The following is a 27029-nucleotide window of genomic DNA, read 5'->3' as shown; positions in this document are numbered from 1 at the left end:
GCTTTTGGTATCACGTCTAAGAACTCTTCATCTAGCTCTAGGTGATGATTTTATTTTTTTCTAAAAGTTTTATTGTTTTCTTTTTATATTTAAACCCATGATCTAGGCCAGGCGCGGTGGCTCAAGCCTGTAATCCCAGCACTTTGGGAGGCCGAGACGGGCGGATCATGAGGTCAGGAGATCGAGACCATCCTGGCTAACACGGTGAAACCCCGTCTCTACTAAAAATACAAGAAAATTAACCGGGCGAGGTGGCGGGCGCCTGTAGTCCCAGCTACTCGGGAGGCTGAGGCAGGAGAATGGCGTGAACCCGGGGGAGCGGAGCTTGCAGTGAGCCGAGATCGCGCCACTGCACTCCAGCCTGGGGCACAGAGCAACACTCCGCGTCAAAAAAAATAAATAAATAAATAAATAAACCCATGATCTATTCTGAGCTAACTTTTTTGTAAGGTGTGAGGCTTAGGTCAAGGTTCGTCTTTTTGTCTATGGATGTTTAATTGTTCCAGAATCATTTGTTTAAAAAAAAAGTTATTCTTCCTCTATTAAATTGCTTTTGCTCCTTTGTCAAAAAGTAGCTGGGCATATTGTAAAGGTCTATTTCTTAATTCTCCCTTCTATCATATTGATCTATGTGTCTATTCCTTCTCTATTACTGCAAATGTATTGATTAACTACAGCTATATAGTAGGTCGTAATATCGTGTAGAGTGATTCCTCCCACTATATTCTTTTTCAATATTCATGACTCAGTCTTTAAGCATCTTTTCCAAACCCAGAGCCTGAATGCATCAAGTGAAAGTCTAAGTATTTATCCCCAAAGACACAGAATCATGGAGCTGAAGATGATGGGAGGATGAAAAATGCTAAATTTTATGTTAACTGCACAAAATTTGCAGTATTTCTTCAGTATAGAATCTGCCTCTAATATATCTTAAAACATATAGGCATTTTAAGAACTTGTGAGTGATTCAATGTTCGAACGTTGACTTAGAAAAACAATCATTTCCACATAAACCTCCCTCTGTGCTACCTAACTTAGAAATGCACTGAAAGAAAAAACTCAGGCCTTTAATTTACAAAACCAAAAGTCCTTCTGGAAGTAAATGTTTATGGCATGGTGGAATACAAACTAAGAAAATGGTATGACATACGTGTTAAAACTTGAAATATTTTCTTGCGTATAAAATATTTGAGGAACTCAAAGTAAAAAAGTATAGAAAGAAGAACCAAATTCCTGTTACCTCCTGCCCCTTGTTCTAATTGTATTACATCTTTTCTTATGGATATTTTTTCCTCTTTTGCTCTTCCTATCACCCATTTGTTATTAGGATACTTTTTATAAAATGTTGACCTACAAGAAAATCCATGTGCCAGAGTGGTGCTTTTTTCTAGAATAATCATTTCAAACAATTAAATTATGGGCCACCTGAAAGAAGCATCTTTTATTCAGTCTCAATAATGCTAGATCTGTTTGGACCTGCAGAGAAATTCTTAAGAACTACACAAATAACTCAGTATTACAATAGTTTAGGTCAAAAAACAGTATTTAAATATAGCCTTGTATTTAAATTTTAACTTATGAAAACAAGAAAAAGTATTGTAGACTCAAATAGTTGCAATCTATTTTCTTGTGGAAATTTGTATCATTTTCTGTGCATCAGGCAATATCAAAATAAACAAAGTTACCAAAGAATAATCACAATTTAGCATTTTATTTTAAGGTCTTTCAGGCACGGCTTTGACTCTTTCCGAGCAAAATATGAATATACAGAACCATTAAGAATGAAAATTGATTAAATGTCCAAGAACATTTAAAAGATACCATTAGCTACATACATTTTTTCTTCTTTTTAGATTTGAGATACAAGGTAAGCCGTATAAATGCTGGTTAACTCTCCCATTCATGTGCCGAGCTCCATCAAGAGAAATATGGCACTACAGTTGAGGGCTATGTAGATCCAAGAATTAGATCCCTGTAATACCTGTATAAGCAAGAAGCTACATTATCCATTAATTTATTATTTTTTTCAAAAAACAGAACTGAAGTTAAATAGCAGCATATCTATTCCCTTATGATTTCTACTAACAACATGATTCACCAACATAAGATATGTAAATAAAAACCATTATAAAAAAGAAGCATCTTACTCACTAAACTTCATTTCTTCAAAGAAGGCTTAATTAAGAAAAAAGTTAACTTACCTTTAGGCTGTCCCAGTATATTTCCTAAATGACAACTACCTGAGTTGGCAACTTATGAAGTAATATTACTTTTCTCTTTGACATCATTCATTTTTCCTTTGAACTTATTCTACTGAAATCACTTCACATACATGGACTGTACTTACTTAATAAAATTCAGAGTCTTTCCCCATGGTGTTCTCTGTTTTCTAATGAATGAAATCTCTAAAATGGATGCACAATGCCAGACTCACTTATTGAATTCCTCTCTATACTTGCTTATAAATATATCATTTTAAAAACTCTTTGGCCCTTTGCTAAGTCTTTATAACCACTAAGGGTCTATAGTTAAAACAGTATAAAAACTAAATACTCATTTTTTAATATAGCTATACAATGATTTCTTCATAAAGATGAAAATGATAGTCAACTGTACTTAATATTCAGCAAATAAAAATATCCAGCACAAAGCACAAGTAAGACATCCAGGCATTGAGAATTGGGCTATCTGCTTGGAAGAAAGAGAAACATAGCAGATCCAGGTACTATTTGGGAAAGAGTTCATACATACCATTTTATCTAAAGTCAGAGACCAGAAAATCCTATAAAAGACTCAATGATTTTCTGCAGTTGAACAAAACTCATTAATTCATTTGCTCATAGGAAATAAGTTAGCTTCCATATATCACATACCACAAGATAAAACTAAAACTAAAATTTAACTTCAGGTTATAATGCAATAAAAACGGCCAGACAATTTTGTAACAGCTATCCATCTCTATAAAAGCATATTTTACTAATAAATGGGGATCCTCTAGTCGTGCTCAATATTCGATTTGTCCATTTTACTTGTTCAATTAGCTATATAGCAGATTAATGACTCTCCCATACTGCAATTTCCATCCTTCCTTTTTGCCTTTAAAGATGAGTGCTACCCAACATGGCACATGTATACATATGTAACAAACCTGCACGGTGTGCACATGTATGCTAGAACTTAAAAGTATAAAAAAAAAGATTAAAATAACTGCATTATAGATTAAAAAAAGGATGAATGCTACATGACATTGTTAAAAATGAAAAAAATCTTCAAAAAGGATCAAAGACCTAATGTAAGAGTTAAAACTAAAAAACTCTTAGAAGAAAACATAAGGAAAAGCTTCATAACATTTGATTTGGCAATGACGTATTGAATATAACACCAAAATCCAGACAATGAAAGTAAAAATAGATAAACCAGACAACATCGAAACTAAAACTTCTCAACATAGTGAAAAGGCAACTTATGGAATGTGAGGAGATATGTGCAAATAATACATCTGATAAGGAGTTAATATCCATAATATATAAAGAACTCCTACAACTCAACAACAACAACAAAACAACTTGATTTTAAAAATAGGCAAAGGCCGTAAATAGACATTTCTCCAAAGAAGATACAGAAATGGTCAATAGGCACATGCAAAGATGCCTGACATCAGTAATCATTAGGGAAATGCAAATCAAAACCAAGATGGGATACCACCTCACACCAATTAGGATGACTACTATAGTAAAAAAATGTTGGCAAGGATGTAGAGAAATTGAAACCCTTGTGCACTGTTGTTTGGAATATAAAACAGTGCAGCTGCTAAGGTAAATAGTATGGCAGTTCCTCAAAATATTAAGAATAAAATTACCATATGATCCAACAATTTCACTTCTGGTTATATACCCCATATAACTGAAATCAGGTTCTCAAAGAGACATCTGTACATCTCTAATTAGGTTGACATCATTCTAATGTCTTAATTATTTGTACATGGTTCTCTTTATGCATATTTAAGAAAGCTGATTCAAAGTCTTTGACTAGTAAGCCTGTCTAAGCCTCCTCAGGGAAGCCAGGGGATTCTTTGGGGAATTATAGTAATTTCTTCTTTCCTATGTATAATAATTTCTTTTTAATTTGTATGGTTCATATTTTTATGAAGATAGGACATTTTGAATATTATGATGCAGCAAATCTGAAAGTCAGATTCTCTTCCCTCTCCAGGGTTTGTTATTGATGCTTATTATAGTAGTTGTTTGTTTGTTTAGTGACTTTTCTAAACTAATTTTGTAAAGTCTGTATTCTTTGATGTGTGGCCACTGAAATCTATTTCATTATCTTAGTGAGCATCTAGTGATTTGAAACAGAAATATCCTAAAATGCCTGGAACAACAACAACAAATTCCCAGTCTTTGCAGATGTGCACACCTTCAACACTCAGCCAGGAAGTTTACTATTCTGCTTTAGCCTTAAATTTCTGCTAGTTGAGACCCTGAAGATAAGCCAGAGGTGAAGGCTCAGGGTCTTCTCAGATCTTTTCTGAGCATCCACGTAGCCTTGGGGGCACATGGCCTTCGAAATTACCAGGAATATGTGGAAGCTTTTCAAAGCTCTAATTCTCCAAAGCATCTCATTTCCCAGCCTTTTTTCCCCAAGCTTTTTAGCTAGTTTACTGTTTGACCAACCTTTATCCCTACCCCTAGGAAGTAGCAGCTAATACATTTGCCTGTAAATGTTTTCACAAATTTCTCCTCCACCCCCATAGCTGCCTCTATCTTGGAAAAGTTCTGAGTTAGGCAAAATAAAGGCAAGCCTTTTGAACTGGTCCCTCAGATCCACAACACAGGTCAAAACCAACAAACACAATTATTTAAGAATAAGGTTACTTCTATTCCCTCAGGTACTAAGAACCTGTACTCAGTGGACTAGTACAGTGAAATGTAGACTGTTGCCTTCAGAGCCACTGCCAAGCTAGAGAGCAGGGGGTGGGACCAGGGTAAGCTAAAATGCCACAAATCTCTCCTGCTGAGATTCAACTTTTTTTTATTATTAAGCATTTGTCTGGTTACTGTAAACTTTTGATTAGTTTCTATAATGCCAGTAAAGTTGATTCTGAGAGTATATGCCAGTTTATTTAGTGCATTTGTAAAAAAGATAAATTTAGGGGGTTCCCTACTCTGCCATATTTGCTGGCATCAAGCTTGATGACATCTTAAGACTTATTTTCAAGCCAAAAAAAATTAAAATAGCATTTAGTAGTTAAACCACAGAAAACAATTAATAAATGAAGTGTCACACTCTGACATGGACAAGAGATGCTCTCCAATGTAGCAGACTCCACTCTAGACGTTCCTCAGCTGCTCTCAGTTTCAGAAAGTAAGTGTCTGTGGGGCAAAAGGGAAAGAACCAGTGAAAGCCTGTGTTTCCCCTTCCATATCATAATTTGAGTACCCAAGATCCTAAAATTCCTTGTCCAAATAGCTCCAAGACACTTTCATGAGTATTCTACCATAAAGACATGTGCACACATGAATGTTCATTGCAGCACTGTTCACAATAGGAAAGACACTAAATCAACCTAAATCCCCTTCAGTGACAGACTGGATAAAGAAAATGTGGTATGTATACACCATGTAATATTATGCAGCCATAATAAAGAACGAGATCATGTCTTTTGTGGGAACATGGATGGAGCTGGAAGCTATCATCCTTAGCAAATTAATGCAGGAACAGAAAACCAAATACTGCATGTTCTCACTTATAAGTGGGAGCTAAATTATAAGAACTTATGAACACAAAGAAGGAATCAACAGAGACTGGGGTCTACTTGAGAAGAGCGGGTGGAAGGATGAAGAGGAGCAGAAAAGATAACTATTGGGTACTGAGCTTAATTCCTGGGTGATATAATAATATGTACAACAAATCCCTATGACACGTGTTTATCTATGCAATAAACCTTCACATGTACCCCCAAACCTAAAATAAGAAAAAATTTTAAATATTTACATTAAAATACTCATTAAAAAGTATAGCACATACAATTATGTAAAGTACATAATACTTGATAATGATTAAAAAAAGGCTAATTGTAAAAGGTTATATACTATATTACTCTACATAAATAACATTTTTAAATGACAAAATTTAGAGGTGGAGAACAGATTAGTGGCTGCCACGATTTAAGATGATAGAGGTCAGGGGGTGGTTATAAAAGGGCAATGTTAGATAATGCAATCTGTTGGTGAGGGTTAGGAAAACAAACAGTTATACATTGCTGGTAGGAGTGTAAATTGGATAGAACTTCCACAGAGGACATTCTGGCAGTATCTATTAAAGTGACAAAGGTACAAACCATCCAATCCAACAGTTCCATTTGTAGAAATTCACCCTACCGATAGCATACATCCAAATATATGCAGTGTTGGAATTGTTTAGTATTTTAACTGTGGTGGTGGAAACATGAACATATATAGGTAATAAAATTGTACAGAACACACATACATATGAACACAAGTAAAACTGATGAAATGTGAATAAGAGTAGCAGATTATATTAATATTAGTATCCTGGTTATGATAGTAGGCAACTGTTCTGCAAGATGTTACCACTGGGGAGAAATGCACAAAGTGTATAAGGGATCTATCTCTCTATATTATTTCTTAGAACTACATATGAATCCACAAATATCTCAATAAAAATTTAAATTAAAAAACACCACTATCATTTGTAAAGCTGTTTGCTATAGAACCTTCTAAATTCCTTAATATTAGCAATGACCAGAACTTTAATTGCACATTTCAAATGGCCTATATAAATTGGGAATCTTAGTGAGATGAAACAAATAACATCCCACACTAAAGTGTCTAATCTTCCCACTTTGCTCACTAAATATTTAGAATTGCCAGTGGCTAAAATTAAAGCAGGACTCTGATGGTTAAAACTATGAACAGCCAGGAAATATGCACAATAAAAATCTGCCTCTTCACTGATATTATTACAGGAGTATTTTGAATAATTATTCTCGATACAAATTCAATAACATTAGCAGAAAGCAAACTTGGGCAGTATTAAAATAAGACTTTACATTAAAAAAAGCAAACAATACGTGGAAAAATCTTTTTTAAAAGGCAACCTCAGAACCTCAATATAAATGTGATTCAATTCAGTTCAACAAACATTTTATAAGTCTGAAATATATGCAAAGCTCTAGACCAGTGCTAGAGGAGAATACAAATTGTATCCTCTAGAAGTTCATAATCTAGTGAGAAAAGCAGACACATAAATAAATAATGACAATACATGACAGACTTTGATAACTGCTATAATAGAGGTGATCTACAGTGCCATAGACAAAGCTTTGACAACAATTTGTTGTGTGATGCAAAAGAGTCCAGGGCCATTTATGAATCAGTCAACACATTTAAATATACACTGAACTTCTCACCTTCCTGCATTGTGGGTTAGGTATTAAGGAAGAAAATTTCAAATACACATTTCAAATGTAAACAGACCATAATTTAAGATAACCCCGTGCAAATTCTAACACACTGGTAGCTTCCTAAATAAAGGATAATTCTATTTTTCTTGGAATATGAAAAAAATTGTAAAGTATGGTGTATATTAAGAAGTAACCAAACCACTGAGTTAAATTTCTTGAGTAATTTAAATCATTTAAAGTTACTAGGGGATGTTGGTTCATTTGTTTGTCAACTATAATATGTTAGTTGTATAATGAGTGAATTATAAAATGCTACCGAAATTTTAAAAGACATAAAGTGTTCCTGTCTTATTTATTTGACTTAACTGTGCTCTTTGGAATCACTCTCATACTGCTTTGTTAAAGAATATACCCGCAGATATAAGTTAAGGAGAAAAGACATTGTGCCTATCAATCCTGCAGCATCCCAGCCATTATAAAAAAGGAAATTATTTTTATAAATATCATAGGATCTTAAATATATGAAAAGATGCTCAACCTTATTCAGAACAGAAATGCATATTAAAAACAGTATTTTTTACATATCATATTCGTAAAAATATAACGTTATAACAATGTTTTGAAGAGGGTTAGGAAAACACAGTTATACATTTCTGGTATGAGTGTAAATTGGGTGCAACTTCTATAGAGGACATTCTGGCAATATCTATCAAAATGACAAAGGTCCATACCATCCAACCGAACAGCTCCATTTCTGGAAATTCACCCTACAGATAGCACACATCTGAAATGATGTATTATAAGATTACTTACTGCAGAAATGCAATAGCAAAAGACAGGAAACAAACTAAACATCCCTCAATAGAGGACTTGTTAAATAAATTATGGCATCTGTACACAAACAAACAATACTATGTAGCCATAGCTCTTTATGCACTGACATGAAATGCTCTAAAGCATAGTACAGAAAAATGTGTAAAAACAAGGGGGGGAAGAATGTGTGCACATGTTTACAAGTGCCTGTGCTTGTGTATGCATAAAATATTTATAAAAGTAAAAACACTGGTTGCCTCTGGGAAGAACTGTGGGGGTGGGCACGAAGAATGTGAGATCTTTAATTGTAAATTGTAAATTTCAAATTCTGAACCACATGACTGTGGTACCTAACCAAAAATAAATGTAAGAGGAAAAAACACAAAGAAGTAAAAAGAAAAATAATCAAAAGTAGCAAAACTCACCTTTCAGAGGAAATTATTACACCTAATTTCCCCTGTCTAAAAAACACCTTGGGGCAGGGTAAGAACCAAAGATACCATTTTATTTCAGTCACAAAATCAGTAGCTAATCAGGCTGATGCTTAGTTTATGGTATTATGATAAGTTTCCCCACTGAAACCTCTTGATTAGCTATAAGAGCTTTCCCTTTTGGAGATCCTCCAGCTCCAAAAGACAATATTTGGTCAGATAAACAGCATTCTGGCATAAATAAATCAACATGTTGGACACATGGGTGGTGGAATTATATTACCACATTGTAAGAGTCATTATTTTTGAATTCGTTTAAGTGGAATAAACAATCTCATTTAATTATTTTGCCTTTGAAAACATATCAGTTGGCAAACGGCTGACAAACATAGGAAAAAATGATCCACATCACCAATGATCAGGGAAATGTAAATCAAAACGACAATGTGATACCATCTCACTCCCCAAGAATGGCCATAATAAAAAAAAATCAAAAAATAATAGATGTTAGTGTGAATGTGCTGAAAAGGGAACACTTTTTTTTTTTTTTTGAGACAGAGTTTCGCTCTTATTGCCCAGGTTGGAGTGCAATGGCATAATCTCGGCTCACTGCAACCTCCATCTTCCAGGTTCAAGCGATTCTCTTGCCTCAGCCTCCTGAGTAGCTGGGATTACAGGCATGCACCACCACGCCCAGCTAACTTTGTATATTTAATAGAGATGGGGTTTCTCCATGTTGGTCAGGCTGGTCTCGAACTCCTGACCTCGGGTGATCCGCCCGCCTCAGCCTCCCAAAGTGCTGGGATTACAGGTGGGTGTGAGCCACTGTGCCCAGCTGAAAAAGGAACACTTCTACACTGCTGGGGGGAATGTAAACTGGTACAACCACTAGGGAAAACACTGTGGAGATTTCTTAAAGAACTAAAAGTAGATCTACCATTTGATCCAGCAATCCCACTACTGATTATCTACCCAGAGAAAAAGAAGTCATAAAAAAAGACCTTGCACACTAGTGTTTATAGCAGCACAATTCACAATTGCAAAAATATGGAAACCAGCCCAAATATCCACCAATCAATGGGCGGATAAAGAAAGTGTGGTGTATATATATAGCATGGAATACTACTCAGTCATAAAAAGGAATGAAATAATGGCATTGGCAACAACCTGGATGGAGTTGGAAACCATTATTCTAAATGAAGTAACTCAGGAATGGAAAATCAAACACTGTATGTTCTTACTCATAAGCGGAAGCTAAGCTATGAGGACGCAAAGGCATAAGAAGGATACAATGGACTTTGGGGACTCAGGGGAAAGGGTGGGAGGGGCGTGAGGGATAAAAGACTGCACACTGGGTACAGTGTACACTGCTCGGGTGATGGGTGCACCAAATCTCAGAAATTACCACTAAAGAACTTATTCGAACCAAACACCACCTGTTCTGCAAAAATCTATTGAAATAAATAAATAAATAGAAAATTAATCAATTGGAGGGTGGAACAAGATGGTAGAATAAAAGGCCCCATTGATCATCCCCGCCCTGAACACCAAATTATCTACACAAAAAGCATCTTCATAAAAAACTAAAAATTAGGTTAGCACTCACAGTACCTGGTTTTAACTTCATATCGCTGAAAGAGGCACTGGAGAGGGTAGAAGAGAGTCTTGAATCACTGACACCACCCCTTCTCCATTCACTAGCAGCAGCCATGTGGATTGAGAGGGAATACACGTGCTTAGGAGAAGGAGACTGCAGTGATAGTGAGATGTTGCACTGAACTCAATGCTGCCCTGTCACAGCAGAAAGCAAAACAAGGCTGAATGCAGCTGACACCTGCCCACAGTGGGAGCATTCGAACCAGCCCTAGGCAGAGGGAATCACCCATCCCTGTGGCCAGAACTTGAGTTCCAGCAAGTCTCATCACGGCAGGCTAAATTGTACTGGGATGTTAAATAAACTTGAAAGAAAATCTAGCCCACAAAGTCTGCAAGTCCTAGTGCTGAGCTGGGCTTGGAGACAGTGGATTTGGGGGTGGGGAGGCACACGACTTACTGAGACACCAGCTGGGGCAGCTAAGGGAATGCTTGTGTCACCCCTCCCTCAACCCCAGGCTGCAAAGATCATTGGTCTACCACAGATCCCTTCCTTCCACTTGAGGAGACGAGAGGGAAGAGTAAAGAGGATTTTTGTCTGTGTCTGGGATACTAGCTCAGACACAGTAAGATAGGGCTCCCGTCAGAGTCATGAGCACTCCATTACAGGTCCTAACCCCCAGGTGACATTTCCAGGCACACCCCAGGCCAGAAGGGAACTGGCTGTCTTGAAGAGAAGGGCCAAGTCCTGGCAGGATCCATCACTTGCAGACTAAATAACCAGTAGCCCTAAAAAACCAGTAGCAATACCCAGCTACCCAGGTAGTACACCATGGGCCTTAGGTGAGACTGAGATACACAAGCTTCAGGTAAGACTCAATATATTCCCAGCTGTGGTGGCTATTGGAAAAATCTCCTTCTCCTTGAGGAAAGGAGAGGGAAAAGTAAAGGGGACTTTGTCTTGCACTTTAGGTACCAACTCTGCCACAGTAGGGTACAACAACAAGAGGGCTCCTGGGGTCCTCAATTCCAGGCCTTGGCTTTTGGACAGCATTTTGGGACCTGCCGTGGGCCAAAGGGGAGCCCACTGCCCTGAAACATGAGGCCCAGGCCTGGCAGCATTCACCGCAAGTTGAATGAAGAACTCTTGGGCCTTAAGTGAACATCGACGGTAGCCTGGCAGTACTCCCTGTGGGCCTGTGGTAGTGGTGACCGTGATTAAAGCTCCTCTGCCTGTGATAAGGGCAGAGAAGAGTGGGAAGGACTATGTCTCATGGATTAAGGGTCAAATCTGCCGCAGTAAAATAGAACACACCAGGTAGAGTGCAAAGATTTTTAATTCCGGTCCCTAGCTCCCTGACAGTATCTCTGGACTTGCTTGGGGCCTGAGGGAACCCGCTGCCCTGAAGAGAAGGACACAAGCCTGGATTCACCACCTGCTAACTATAGAGTCCTAGGGCCTTGCACAAACATAGGTGGTAGCCAAGAAGTCGTTGCAGAGAGTCCTGGATGAGACACAGTGTGGTCCTAGCTTCGGGTCTGACCCAGAATAATCCCAGGGGTGGTGGCCACAGGGGTGCTTGTGTCAACACATCTCCAGCCCCAGGTGGTTCACTACAGAGAGATTCCTTTTGTTTGGGAGCAAATAAGGGAAGAGAACAAGAATCTCTGCCTGGTAATCCAGAGAATTCTTCTGGATCTTATGCAACACCGCCAAGGTGGTACCTCTGCGACTCTGCAAGAAGCACAGCACTATTGGGCTTGGGATGTTCCCTAATGCAGATACGGCTTAAATCACAAGAGCCAGGTGCTTTTGAATACCTGGAAAGCCTTCCCAAGAAGTACAGGTACAAAGAAGCCTAAGCTCCGAACAATAAATAACTAACTATTCAATGCCCAGACACAGGTGAACATCTACAACCATCATGACTATCCAGGAAAACATCCCCAAACTAAATAAAGCACCAGAGATCAATACCAGAAAAATGGAGATATGTGACCATTCAGACAAAGAATTCAAAATAGATGTGATGAGGAATCTCAAAAAATTCAAACACAGAGAAGGAATTCATAATTCTATCAGATAAATTTAACATAGAGATTGAAATAATTTAAAAGAATCAAGCAGAAATTCTAGAGTTGAAAATGCAATTGGCATATTGAAATTAAAAAGCTTCTGCACAGAAAAAAAAAAAAAAAATCTATCAGGAAAGTGAATAGAAAACCCAAAGAACGAAAGAAATAACTGCAAATTACCCATCTGACAAGAGATTAATAACCAGAATATACAAGGAGCTCAAACAGCTGAACAAGATAAAGTCTAATAATCTGAATAAAAAGACAAAATATCTAAATAGACATTTCCCAAAAGAAGACATACAAATGGCAAACAGATATATCAAAAAATGCTGAACATTGTTCATCAGGGAAATGCAAATGAAATATATCACCTTACCCCAGTTAAAATGGCTTTCATCCAGAAGACAGGCAACAACAAATGCTGGAAAGGATGTGGAGAAAAGGAAACGCTTGTACATTGTTGATGGGAATGTAAATTAGTACAACTACTATGGAAAACAGTTTGGAGGTTCCTCAAAAAGCAAATCAGAGCAACCATATTATCTAGCAATTCCATTCCTAGGTCGACATCTGTGGTGGTTAATACTGCGTGTCAACTTGCTTAGGATTGAAGGATACAAAGCATTGATCCTGGGTGTGTCTGTGTGGGTATTGCCAAAGGTGGTTAACATTTGAGTCAGTGGTAGATCCACCCTTAATCTGGTGGGCACAATCTAATCAGCTGCCAGTGAATGTAAAGCAGGCAGAAAAACCTGAAAAGGAGAGATTGACCTAGCTTCCCAGCCTACGCCTTTCTCCCGTGCTGGATGCTTCCTGCCCTTGAACATGGGACTCCAGTTCTTCAGTTTTGGGACTGAGACTGCCTCTCCTCGCTCCTCAGGTTGCAGACAGTCTATTGTGATCGTTACGTTAATACATAATAAACTCCCCTTTACACACACACACACACACACACACACACACACACATATATATATCTTATTAGTTCTGTCCCTTTAAGATAATACTGACTAATACAAATTTTGGTACCAGGAGTGGTTCTAAAGGAACAGAATATTAAGGATGGAGTTCTTTCATTGGTTTGGGGGTTTCTGGAATTGGCTGCTTAATATGATTAGACCCCAAAATGCTAAGGACTCTACTTCAAATAGTATGGAGAACAATGATAGTCTTTGGCATGAACTATTTAGAGAATTATGCAAAATAAATGTATTTGACATTCCTGATTCACCGCTCACTAGAGGCAAATAATTTAGTGACTCTATACATAATACATTTGTCCATATGTAGAGAACCAACGAACACAATGAAGCCAGTTGGTTGCTCCTAAGTTCAGAGGACAAAGTGATGGCAGAAAATAAGGAACTCAGGGATTCTGCCTCCTGGCTTCAGAAGCAGATACTAAGCCTCAAATCTGCTAAGACCGTCCTGAGTGAGAGTCTTCTCCCCTTTAGAGAAAGAGCTAAAATTGTGGAAAAACATACACCAGCTCTTATGCGAGTGACTGGCTTGCAATGAAAGATGCATGCACAGCCTTGTCAGGTGGCTACTGTTAAAGTGAGGACATTGATTGGAAAATAATGGGACCCTGCAACTTGGAATGGGCATGTGGGGGGGGGACCCTGATGAACCTGGGGACACTGAGTTTGTAAACTCTGATGAACCTTTTTTGCCAGAAGAAACAGGTTCCCCATCCCCAGTAGTGGCAACATCCCCCCCTGACCCATGCTGCCATCAGCCTTTCCACCTTTGTCTGAGGAGATAAACCCTGCACTGCCTGAAGCAACAGTGATGGCCTCCCCTAAGGCAATTGCCAGACAAGATAATGTTGATTCTCCTCAGAAGCTACCCCCAACACCTCTGTTTGCTTCTAGACCTATAAGGAGATTAAAGTCCCAGGGGCCACTAGAGGTGAGTTTGAAAGTGTGACCCATGAGGAGGTGCACTACACTCGAAAAGAACTGTTTTAGTTCTCTAATTTATATAAAAACAGCAATCTGGAGAACAGGCATGAGAATGGATATTAAGGGTATGGGATAATGGTGGAAGGAACACAGAGTTAGATCAGGCTGAATTTGTTGATTTGGGCCCGCTATGTAGGGACTCTGCATTCAATGTTTCAGCTCGGGGAGTTAAAAATGGTTCTAATAGTTTATTTGCTTGGTTAGTTGAAATATGGATTAAAAGATGGCCCACTGTGAGCAAGATGGAAATGCCTGATCTACCTTGGTTTTATGTAGAGGAAGGGATCCAAATGTTAGGGAGACTGGGATGGTGGAGTGGATTAGTCACTTTAGACCTACTCATCCCAGCTGAGAGGGTTCAGAAGATATACCCTTGACTAATGCCTTGTGAAATATATTTGTGAGGGCAGAACATGCATCTTTAAAGAGCCCTATAATTGCTCTTCTCTGTATGTCAGAGCTAATGGTGGGAACTGCAGTCACTCAACTACAAATTTAAATACAATGGGAATAATTGGATCCTGAGGTGGCAGTGGCCAAGTGGTGGTACTCAACCGCCAAAGGCAAGGTGGGTGTACCTACCGTAATGGACAGCAGAAGCAAAGCAGCAATCAGAATACGACTCAGAGCTCTGGCATTGGCTAATTAATCACAGTGTTCCTACAAGTGAAACTGATAGAAAGCCTACTTCATTCCTACGTAAATTATACAAAGAGAAAAATTCTAGGTCGAATAGACAAAAGCCTAATTTGAATTATAAAAAGAGAATCACAACCCCTCCATCGATTTCCAGACTTGAGCCAGTTTACAGACACAGAACTCCTTGAATGAAGGGGAGACTGGGTCCCCTTGAGGAAGCACCCCACTACATTACCAACAATTTATGCAGTGAATCTTTCTCCCATCCTTCCCCAAGGAGATCTCTGACCTTTTACCAGGCTAACTGTGTATTGGGGACAGGGAAATGATCAGATATTTCAGGGACTATTGGATACTGGCTTTGAGCTGATGTTGATTCCAGGGGACCCAAAATGTCATTGTGGTCCTCCAGTTAAAGTAGGGACTTATGGAGGTCAGGTAATTAATGGAGTTTTAGCTCAGGTCCAACTTACTGTGGGTCCAGAGGGTCCCCGGACTCATTCTGTGGTCATTTCCCCAGTGCTAGAATGCATAATTGGCATAGACATACTTGGCAGCTGGCAGAACTCCCACATTGGATCCCTGACTAGTAGGGTGAGGGCTACTATGGTGGGAAAGGCCAAATGGAAGTCATTAGAGCTGCCTCTACCTAGAAAAATAGTAAGTCAAAAACAATATCGTATCCGTGGAGGGACTGCAGAGATTAGTGCCACAATCAAGGACTTGAAATATGCAGGGGTGGTGATTCCCACCACATCCCCTTTCAACTCTACTAATTGGCCTGTGCAGAAGACAGATGCATCTTGGAGACTGACAGTGGATTATGGTAAGCTTAACCAAGTGGTTACTCCAATTGCATCTGCTGTACCAGATGTGTTTCATTGCTTGAACAAATTAACACATCTCCTGGTACCTAATATGCAGCCACTGACTTGGTAAATGCCTTTTTCTCCATTCCTGTGCATAAGGCCCACCCAAATTGCCAAAGCAATTTGCCTTCAGCTGGAAAAGCCAGCAATATAGTTTTACTGTCCTACCTCAGGGGTATATCAACTCTCTAGCTTTGTGTCATAATCTTATTCAGAGAGACCTTGATCGTTTTTTGCTTCCGCAAGGCATCGAATTGGTCCATTACATTGATGACATTATGCTGATTGGATCACTGAGCAAGAAATAGAGGCAACTGCAGGAGTTGCTGATGGCCTCGCAAATCTTAACCCTGTCACTTCGGTTAAGACCATCTAAAGTACTACTGTTGTAAATTTCATATTAATCCTTGTGTGCCTGTTCTGTCTGCTGCTAGTAGGCACGTATACCCAACAGTTGCAAAGAGACAGCGACCAACGAGAACGAGCCATGATGACAATGGTGGTTTTGCTGAAAAGAAAAGGGGGAAATGTGGGGGAAAGAAAGAGAGATCAGCTTGTTACTGTGTCTATATAGAAAGAAGTAGACATAAGAGACTCCATTTTGTTCTGTATTTGAGATGCTGTTAATCTGTGACCCTACCCCCAACCTTGTCCTTGCAAGAGATATGTGCTGTGGTGACTCAAGGTTTAATGGATTTTGGGCTGTGCAGGATATGTCTTTGTTAAACAAGTGCCTGAAGGCAGCTTGCTGGTTAAAAATCCTGCCCGTCCCTGGGCAATAGAACATCTCCGTGTGAGACCCTATTGTATGCTCTGTTTACTGAGATAGGAGAAAACCGCCTTATGGCATAAGGTGGGACTTGCTGGCGGGACTTGCTGGAGCAATGCTGCTAAGAGGTTTGTGGAGATGTTTACATATGCATATCAAGGCACAGCATTTTCCTTTGAACTTATTCATGTCACAGAGATCTTTGTCCATATGTCTTACTGCTAATTTTCTCCCTTTGATGATCCTACTGTCCTGCCACTCCCTTATCTTTAAGATGGTAAAGATAATTGTCAATAAATACTAAGGGAACTCAGAGAGCAGTGCCAGCGTGGGTCCTCTGTAAGCTGAGCGCCGGTCCCCTGGGCCCACTTTTTCTTTCTCTATACTTTGTCTCTGTGTCTCATTTCTTTTCTCAAGTCTCTCATTCCACCTAACGAGAAACGCCCACAGGTGTGGAGGGGCAGGACACCCCTTCATATTGGTGAGACGTTTGCATGCCAGAGGATAGGAAATAAATCCGACTAAAATTCCAGGAACTTCTACCTCAGTAAAATTTCTAGGGGTCCTGTAGTGTGGGACCTGTCAAGATATTCCTTCCAAGGTGAAGGATAAGTTGCTGTATTTGGCCCCTCCTACAATCAAGAAAGAGGCACAACACCTAGTGGGTGTATTTGGATTTTGGAGCCAACACATTCCTCATTTGGGTGTGTTACTCGGGCCCATTTATCGAGTGACCTGAAAGGCTGCCAGTTTTGAGTGGGGTCCAGAACACGAGAAGGCTCTGCCAACAGGTCCCGGCTGTTCTACAAGCTGCTCTACCATTTGGGCCATAGGATCCAGCAGATCCAACTGTGCTTGAACTATCAGTGGCAGATAGGGATGCTGTTTGGACCCTTTGGCAGGCCCCCATAGGTGAATCACAGTGGAGACCTCTAGGATTTTGGAACAAGACCCTACCATCTTCTGCAAAAAACTACTCTCCTTCTGAGAGACAGCTCTTGGCCTGTTACCGGGCTTTGGTGGAAACTGAACATTTGACTATAGGTCATCAAGCTGCCATGAGACCTAAACTGCCTATCATGAACTGGGTGCTTTCTGACTCATCTAGCCATAAAGTGGTCATGCACAGCAGCATTCCATCATCAAATGGAAGTGGTATATATGTGATCGGGCTCGAGCAGGTCCTGAAGGTACAAGTAAGTTACATGAGGAAGTGGGTCAAATGTCCATGGTCTCCACTCCTGCCACCCTGTCTTCTCTTCCCTACATGCACTGATGGTGTCATGGGGAGTTCCCCATGATCAGCTGACAGAGGAAGAGAAGACCAGGGCCTGGCTCACAGATGGTTCTGCACAATATGCAGGCACCACCCAAAAGTGGACAGCTGCAACACTACAATCCCTTTCTAGGACATCCCTGAAGGACAGCAGTGAAGGGAAATCTTCCCAGTGGGCAACATTTTGAGCAGTGCAGCTAGCTGTGCACTTTGCATGGAAGAAGAAATGGCCAGATGTGCGATTGTATAGATTCATAGGCTGTAGCCAATGCTTTGGCTGGATGGTCAGGGACTTGGAAAAAGCATGATTGGGAAATTGGTGACAAAGAAATTTGGGAAAGAGGTATGTGGATGGACCTCTCTGAGTGGTCAAAAACTGAGGATATTTGTATCCCATGTGATTGCTCACCAACAGGTGACCTCAACAGAGGAGGATTTTAATAATCAAATGGATAGAATGACCTGTTCTGTGGACACAACTCAGTCTCTTTCCCTAGCCACCCCTGTCATCACCAATGGGCCCTGGCCATGGTGGCAGGGGTGGAGGTTACGCATGGGCTCAGCAACATGGGCTTGCATTCATCAATGCTGACCTGGCTAAAGCCTCTGCTGAGTGCCCAATTTGCCAGCAGCAGAGACCAAAAATGAGCACTTGATATGGCACCATTCCTCGGGATGACCAGCCAGCTACGTGATTATATTGGACCTCTTCCACATGGAAAAGGCAGAGGTTTGTCCTCACTGGAAATAAGACACTTACTCCAGATATGGGTTTTCCTATCCTGCATGCAATGCTTCTTCCAAGACTACGATCCTTGGACTCACGAAATGCCTTATCCACCATCATGGTATTCCACACAGCATTGCCCCTGACCAAGGCACTCACTTTTTGGCTAAAGCAGTGTGGCAATGGGTTCATGGTCATGGAATTCACTGGTCTTTCCATGTTCCCCATCATCCTGAAGCAGCTGGATTGACAGAACGGTGGAATGGCCTTTTGAAGTTACAAATACAATGCCAACTAGGTGACAATACTTTGCAGAGCTGAGGCAAAGTTCTCCAGAAGGCTGTGTATGCTACGAATCAGCATCCAATATATGGTACTCTTTCTCCCATAGCCAGGATTCACAGGTCCAGGAATCAAGGGGTGGAAGTGGAAGTGGCACCACTCACCATCACCCCTAGTGATCCACTAGCAAAATTTTTGCTTCCTGTTCCCATAACATTATGTTCTGCTGGCCTAGAGGTCTTAGTTCCAGAGGGAGGAACGCTGCCACCAGAAGACGCAACAACGATTCCCTTAAACCGGAAGTCAAGATTGCCACCTGGACACTTTGGGCCACTCCTACCTTTAAGTCTACAGGCTAAGAAGGGAGCTACAGTGTTGGCTGGGGTGACTGACCCAGACTATGAAGATGAATTCAGTGTACTACTCCATAACGGAGGTAAGAAAGAGTATGCATGGAATATAGGAGATCCATTAGGGTATTACCATGCCCTGTGATTAAGGTCAATGGGAAACTACAACAACGCAATCCAGGTAGGACTACAAATGGCCCAGACCCTGCAGGAATGAAGGCTTGGGTCACTCCACCATGAAAAAGACCATGACCTGCTAAGGTGCTTGCTGAAGGCAAAGGAAATACAGAATGGCTAGTAGAACAAGGTAGTCATCAATATCAGCTACAACCATGTGACCAGCTAAAGAAATGAGGACTATTTGACCTGAGTATTTTAGTATTTGCTCCTTTTTTTTCTTTTTCTTTCTTTTTTTTTTTTGAGACGTGGTCTCTGTTGCCCAGGCTGGAGTGCAATGGTGCGATCTCAGCTCACTGCAACCTCTGCCTCCCAGATTCAAGCCATTCTCCTGCCTCAGCTTTCCGAATAGCTGGGATTACAGGCATGTACCACCACACCCGGCTAATTTTTATATTTTTAGTAGAGACAGGGTTTTTCTCCACGTTGGCCAGGCTGGTCTCGAACTCCTGGCCTCAGGTGATCCACCCACCCTGGCCTCCCAAAGTGCTGGGATTATAGGCATGAGCCACCACGCCCAGGCTTTCCTCTTTCTTTTGTTAAAAACGTGTTTGTGCATGTATACACGTGTACTAAGAAAATACCTTCATTTTATTTCCCTTCTCCTTTATCATGTGACATAGATTTATTGACTTCATGTCAGCATTTAAGTATGTTAACTTTATGTAATAGTATTTGGGTTGGGGATTGTTGTGTTTCTGGTTGTACGAAGGATAGTTGTATTATGTTAGGCATAATTATGACCTTATTATTGTCTTTATTTGAAGATTATGTATGATCCCAGGAGATGCGTATGGGTTCAAGTTGACAAGGGGTGGACTTATGATGGTAAAAATGAGTTAACTTGATTCGATTGAAGGATACAGAGCACTGATCCTAGGCATGTCTCTGAGGGTGTTGCCAAAAGAGATTAACATTTGAGTAAGTGGGCTGGGGAAGGCAGATCCACCCTTAATCTGGTGGGCACAGTCTAATTAGCTGCCAGCGAATATAAAGCAGGCAGAAAAACGTGAAAATGAGAGATGGGCCTAGCCTCCCAGCCTACATATTTCTCCCATGCTGGATACTTCCTGTCCTATTCGCTCTGTCCTTCTAAGAGAGCCCCAACTAATACAATATACAAAATAAAGGAAATAAGTACATCCAAGATATATCTGCACTCCCATGTTGGTTGCAGCGCTATTCACAAGAGCCAAGATTTGGAAGCAACCATGTATCCATTAACAGATGAATAGATAAAGAAAATGTGGTACGTATACACAATGGAGTACCATTCAACCAAAAAAGGAATGAGATCTTGTCATTTGCAACAACGTGGATGGAACTAGAAGTCATTATGTTAAGTGAAGTAAGTCAGGCACAGAAAGACAAACTGCATGTTCTCACTTATTTTGGGGACCTAAAAATCAAAACAATTGAACTCATGGAGATAGAGAGTAGAAGGACGGTTACCAGAGGCTGAGAAAGGTAGTGAGGTTGTGGTAGGGAGGAGGTAGGGATGGTTAATAGGTTAAAAAAAAAAAAAAAAAAAAAAGAACAGTTAGAAAAGACCTAGTATTTGGTACCACAACAGGATGATTATAGTCAATAATAATTTAATTGTACATATAAAATAACTAAAAGAGTACAATTAGATTGTTTGTAACACAAAGAATAAATGCTTGAGGAGATGGATACACCATTTTACATGATGTCATTATTACGCATTGTGTGTCTGTATCAAAATATCTCACATATCCCATAAATATACCTACTATGTACCCATAAAAATTAAAATCGAAATCTTTTTAAATTAAAAATTTTAAATAAATAAATCAAGGTATTTTTTATATTCATAGAATAAATGAGTATAAAGGAGTATACAATAAGAAGAAAAACCATCTGACATAAATTTCATAGACATTTCTGATGAAAACTCTCATCAGACTAAGAGATAGCATCTTTAATCTGGTAAAGAATATCCCTTAAAACCTACAGGTAGTACAGAGTTTCTCCACAGCAACACTACTGACATTTTGGGTTAGATGATTTATTGTTGCAGAGTCTGGGCGGGTAGGTGTCCTGTGAATTGTAGGATGTTTGGCAGCATCTCTATAGATCCTTAAATGAAATCCTGAAATCCTTATGTCCATATGCTGCTTGGAAATCAGAATTTAGAGAGGTTTACATACTGTACAAGTTACATAACATTTTGTAATTGAACAAATTAATATTTATGCAGTAAAACTTATGAATATCCTAAAGTTGGATCAAGACTATAAGTAGTTTCATATAGGTTCCCGTTGTGGGGAAAAGAAAGAGAGATCAGACTGTTACTGTGTCTATACAGAAAAGTAAACATAAGAGACTCCGTTTTGTTCTATATTTGAGATGCTGTTAATCTGTGACCCTACCCCCAACCTTGTCCTTGCAAGAGACATGTGCTGTGGTGACTCAAGGTTTAAAGGATTTTGGGCTGTGCAGGGTATGCTTTGTTAAACAAGTGCCTGAAGGCAGTATGCTTGTGAAAAGTCATCACCATTCTCTTAATCTCAAGTACCCAGGGACACATACACTGCCAAAGGTCACAGGGATCTCTGCCTAGGAAAGCTAGGTATTGTCCAAGGTTTCTCCCCATGTGATAGTTTGAAATATGGCCTCATGGGAAGGGAAAGACCTGATCGTCCCCCAGCCTGACATCCATGAAGGGTCTGTGCTGAGGAGGACTAGTATAAGAGGAAAGAAGGCCTCTTGGCAGTTGAGATAGAGAAAAGCATCTGTCGCCTGCCTATCCCTGGGCAATGGAACATCTTGGTGTAAAACCGGATTGTATGTTCTGTTTACTGAGAAAGGAGAAAACCGCCTTAGGGCGAAAGGTGGAACGTGCTAGTGGCAATGCTGCTCTTTAGGCACTAAAAAGGTTTATGGAGATGTTTTTCCTTAAACTTATTCATGTCACAGAGATCTTTATTCATATGTCTTACTGCTGACCTTCTCCCTAGGATGATCCTATTATCCTGCCACTTCCCTTTTTCTAAGATGGTAAAGATAATGATCAACAAATACTGAGGGAACTCAAGAGACCGGTGCCAGCATGGGTCCTCTGTATGTTGACCACCGGTCCCCTGGGCCCACTTTATCTTTCTCTATACTTTGTCTCTGTGTCTCATTTCTTTTCTCAAGTCTCTCCTTCCACCTAACAAGAAATGCCCACAGGTGTGGAGGGGCAGGCCACACCTTCACCCATCAGTTTTTGCCATCAATTGAGTTTTGGTGCCAGAGTTAGTAAAACATGAAGAGGCTCCAGGCCTGGAAGAGGGGCACTAGTGAGCCTCTACTCATTAAAAACCAGTAACAGCCCCCAGTTGTGACAACAAAGAATGTCTCCAGACATCGCCAACTGTCCTCTCCTGGGTGAAGATGCCCCACTCATTGAGAACCACTGAGACAACATCACATTTAATGGTAACAGACGGAATGCCTTCCCACTAATAATAGAAACAAGTTGAAGATGTCTGATCTCACTGCTTGGCTCTCACTACTTCTTTTGAATATTATATTGGAGGTCCTAGCTAGTTTAACAAGGCAAGGAAAACAAATAACAAGCATATAGGGAAGAAAGGGAGAAATAAGACTGTCTCTTTTCAAAGAAACCATAATTGTGCATATTAAAAATCTTTACAAATCTACAAAAAGCTACGAATACTACTACTAATACTACTACTACTACAAGAAATAATAAAACAGGTACACTGAAATGTATAAAACATTGCTAAAATAAGTTCTTAAGGCCTAAGAAACTAAATATACCATAAACATGTATACAAAGACTGAAAGCAATCTAGAGATTCAGTGCCATCCCTATCAAAATTAAAATGCTATTCTTCACAGAAATACAAAAAACAATAATAAAATTAATATAAAATCACAAAAGACCACAAAGAGTCAAAACGATCTTGACCCAAAAGGAACAAAGCAGGAGGCATCACACTACCAGATGTCAAGATATATAACAAAGCTATAGTAATCAAAACAACATGGTACTGGAATAAAAACAGACATATCAAGCAATGCAATAAAATAGAGAGCCTAGAAATAAACCCATACATCTATAGTCAGTTGATTTTTGACAAAGGCACCAAAAACACAAATTGGAGAATTTGTGTTTAAAAATTCTCTTTAATAAATTATATCAGTCTCTTTAATAAATTATGTCGAGAAAACTGGATATCCACATACAGAAGAAAGAAAATGAACTCTTATCTCATCCCTTATAGAAAAATTAACCCAAAACAGATTAAATGTAAGATCTGAAACTATAAAATTACTAGAATAAAACATAGGGGGGACACTCCATGACATTGTTCTGGCCAGAGATTTCTTGTATATGACCTCAAAAGCACAAGCAATAAAAGGAAAAATAAACACATGGGATTGCATCAAACTAAACATCTACAGAGCAAAGGAAACAATTACAGTCATGAATCACTTAATAATGAGGATACGTTCTGATAAATGCATAGGCAATTTCATCCTTGTGCGAACATCATAGAGTGTACTCACACAAACCTAAACGATATAGTCTACTATATTCCTATGCTATATAGTATAATCTATTGCTTCTAGGCTATAAATCTGTACAGCATGTTACTGTACTGAATATTGTGGGCAACTGTAACACAATGGTAAGTATGTATCTAGACGTATCTAAATATAGAAAAGGTACAGTAAAAATATGATATAAAATATGATATGAAAGATTTTAAAAATATGATATAAAAGATAAAAAAAAGGTATATCTGTATAGGGCACTTACCATGAATGGACATTGCAAGACTTGAAGTTGTTCTGGTTGAACCAGTTGAGTAGGTAGTATGTGAATGTGAAGAACTAGGATATTGTTGTACATTACTATAGACTCTGTAAACACTGCACACTTAGGCTACATTAAATTCATAAAAAATTTCTTCCTTCGCTGGGCGCGGTGGCTCAAGCCTGTAATCCCAGCACTTTGGGAGGCCAAGATGGGCGGATCACAAGGTCAGGAGATCGAGACCATCCTGGCTAACACGGTGAAACGCTGTCTCTACTAAAAAATACAAAAAATCAGCCAGGCATGGTGGCGGGTGCCTGTAGTTCCAGTCACTTAGGAGGCTAAGGCAGGAGAATGGCGTAAACCCGGGAGGCAGAGGTTGCAGTAAGCTGAGATCCGGCCACTGCACTCCAGCCTGGGCGACAGAGCAAGACTCCATCTCAAAAAAAAAAAAAAAAAAAATTTCTTCCTTCAACAATAAATTAACCTTAGCTTACTGTGACTTTCGTTATAAACTTTTTAGAATTGTTTTAACTTTCTGATACTTTTGTAATAACACTTAGCTGAAAACACAGATATATTGTACAGCTGTACAAAAATATTTTATTGGCAGGGCACAGTGGCTCACACCTGTAATCCCAGCACTTTGGGAGGCAAGGCAGGCAGATCACTTGAGGTCAGGAGTTTGAGACCAGCCTGGCCAACATGGTAAAATCCCATCTCTACTAAAAATACAAAAATTAACCAGGCGTGATGGCAGGTGCCTGTGATCCCAGCTACTTGGGAGGCTGAGGCAGGAGAATCGCTTGAACTCGGGAGGTGGAGGTTGCGGTGAGCTGAGATTGTGCCACTACACTCCAGCCTGGGCTACTGGAGAGCAAGACTTCATCTCAAAAAAACAAAAACAAAAAACATATATATGTGTGTGTGTGTGTGTGTGTGTGTGTGTGTGTGTGTATCTCCTTATTCTATAACCTTTTTTCTATTGTTAAAATAATGTATTTATTGTTTAACTTTTAAAACTTTTTGTTAAAAACTAAGACACAAACACACACATTAGTCTAGGCATACACAGGGTCAGAATCATCAATATCACTGTCTTCTACCTCCACATCTTGTCCCACTGGAAGGTCTTTGGGGGCAATAACATGCATGGAGCTGTCACCTCCTATGATAACAATACTGTCTCCTCAAATACCTTCTGAAGAACCTGACTGAGGCTGTTTTACAGTTAACTTTTTTTGTGTTATAAGAAGAAGGAATAAACTCTTATACTTATGAAGTAGTGATAACAAAATAATGGTAAGAGTATAGTATGGTAAATACATAAACCAGTAACATAGTGGCTTATTATACACTATATTACACACTGTAAATAATTGTATGTACTAAACTTTTATATGACTAGCACTGCAATTGGTTTAAACCAGCATCACTACAAACGTGAGGAATGTATGTTCTAAAGACTTGAATAGACATTTAGCAAAAGAAGACATACAAATGGTCAACAGATACACGAAAAACTGTCCAACATCTTTAATCACCAGGGAAATGCACATCAAAACCACAATAACACCCCACACCTGTTAGATTGGCTGTTATCAAAAAGCTAAAAGATGAATGTTAGTGAGGAGGTGGAGAAAAGGGAGCTCTTATACACTGCTGGTGGTACTGCAAATTAGTAAAGTCATTTTGGAAAACAGTATGGCGGTTTCTCAAAAAACTAAAAGTGTTATTACCATAAGATCCGGCAATCCCACTACTAGGTATATTCCCAAAGGAAATGAAATTAGCATTCTGAAGGGATTCTTCCAACAGGAGGTTCACCTTAGATTCAAAGATACAAATAGGCTGAAATTTCAAGAAAGTAAAAAGACATCCCAGGCAAATAATGACCAAAAGGGAGTTGGGGTGGTGGATTAAAATAATATCAGACAAATTAGGCTTTAAGTCACCTCTGTCACAAGAGACAACAATATTATTTATTGAAAGGAAGGTAAATTCATCAACATATAACAATTATAAGCATATACACACCAAGTAACTGAGCCTCTAAATATATGAAGCAAATGTTGACAGAATTTAAGAAAGAAACAGACAGTTCTATAATGATTGTTGGATAGTTCAATAATCAACTTTCAATAATGGATTGAACATCTACACAGAAGACCAATAAGGAAACAGAAGTCTTGAACAACATCATAAACTGATTTCTAGACATATATAGAATACACAACAGTAGAATACACATTCTTCCCAAGTGCATATGTAACATTTTCTAATACACAACATATGTAAGGCTACAAAATAAGTCTGAAAAAATATCAAAACTTGAAGTCATACAAAATATAATCCCCAATCACAATGGAATTAAACTACAAATCAATAAAAGAGGAAAGCTGGAAAATTCACAAATATGTACAAATTAAATAACGTAGCCCTTAAACAACCAATAGGTCAAAGAAGAAATTACAAAACAAATTAGAAAATACTTAAGAGAAGAATGAAAATAAAAATACAACATACTACAAATTACAGGATGTAGTGAAGAAAATGGTAACAAGGAAAATTTATAGTAGTCGATGCTTACATGAAAAAAGGAGAAAGAGTTCAAATAAATAACCTATATTTATACCTTCTGAAACTAGAAAAGGAAAAGGAAACTAAACCCAAAGCTAGCAAAAGAAAGGAAATTATGAAAGATTAGAGTGGAGATAAACAATATAGAAAATATAAAAACAATCGAGACAATCAACGAAACCAAAAGTTGGTTCTTTAACTCCCATCCAAGTTCATACTGCAACGGCAAAAGCTGAAAGCATTCTACTTAAGAACCAGAGCG

At 39.2% G+C, this 27029-nt stretch overlaps 2 protein-coding genes across 7 annotated transcripts in view; one reads left to right on the top strand and one right to left on the bottom strand.

Annotated features, from left to right (window-relative positions):
• The window catches only part of COL4A6 (collagen type IV alpha 6 chain), a 415076-nt gene that overhangs the window by 56287 nt on the left and 331760 nt on the right, over nt 1-27029 (top strand). The window lies entirely within an intron of this gene.
• The window catches only part of COL4A5 (collagen type IV alpha 5 chain), a 269789-nt gene that overhangs the window by 203785 nt on the left and 38975 nt on the right, over nt 1-27029 (bottom strand). The window contains exon 1 of one of the 6 annotated variants that reach the window (XM_050777165.1): nt 1836-3208. The exons of the other annotated variants lie outside the window; for them this stretch is intronic. Coding sequence (XP_050633122.1) covers nt 1836-1904 — 69 coding nt within the window. The 5' untranslated portion in view covers nt 1905-3208. Of the gene's footprint in view, nt 1-1835; nt 3209-27029 lie in introns of those variants that run through there. 6 annotated transcript variants of the gene reach the window in all.

This window comes from Macaca thibetana, chromosome X, assembly GCF_024542745.1.
Source record: "Macaca thibetana thibetana isolate TM-01 chromosome X, ASM2454274v1, whole genome shotgun sequence".
Taxonomy (NCBI): Eukaryota; Metazoa; Chordata; class Mammalia; order Primates; family Cercopithecidae; genus Macaca; species Macaca thibetana.
The sequence above is the reverse complement of the archived record's forward strand: the minus strand, read 5'-3'. Positions and strand labels throughout refer to the sequence as shown.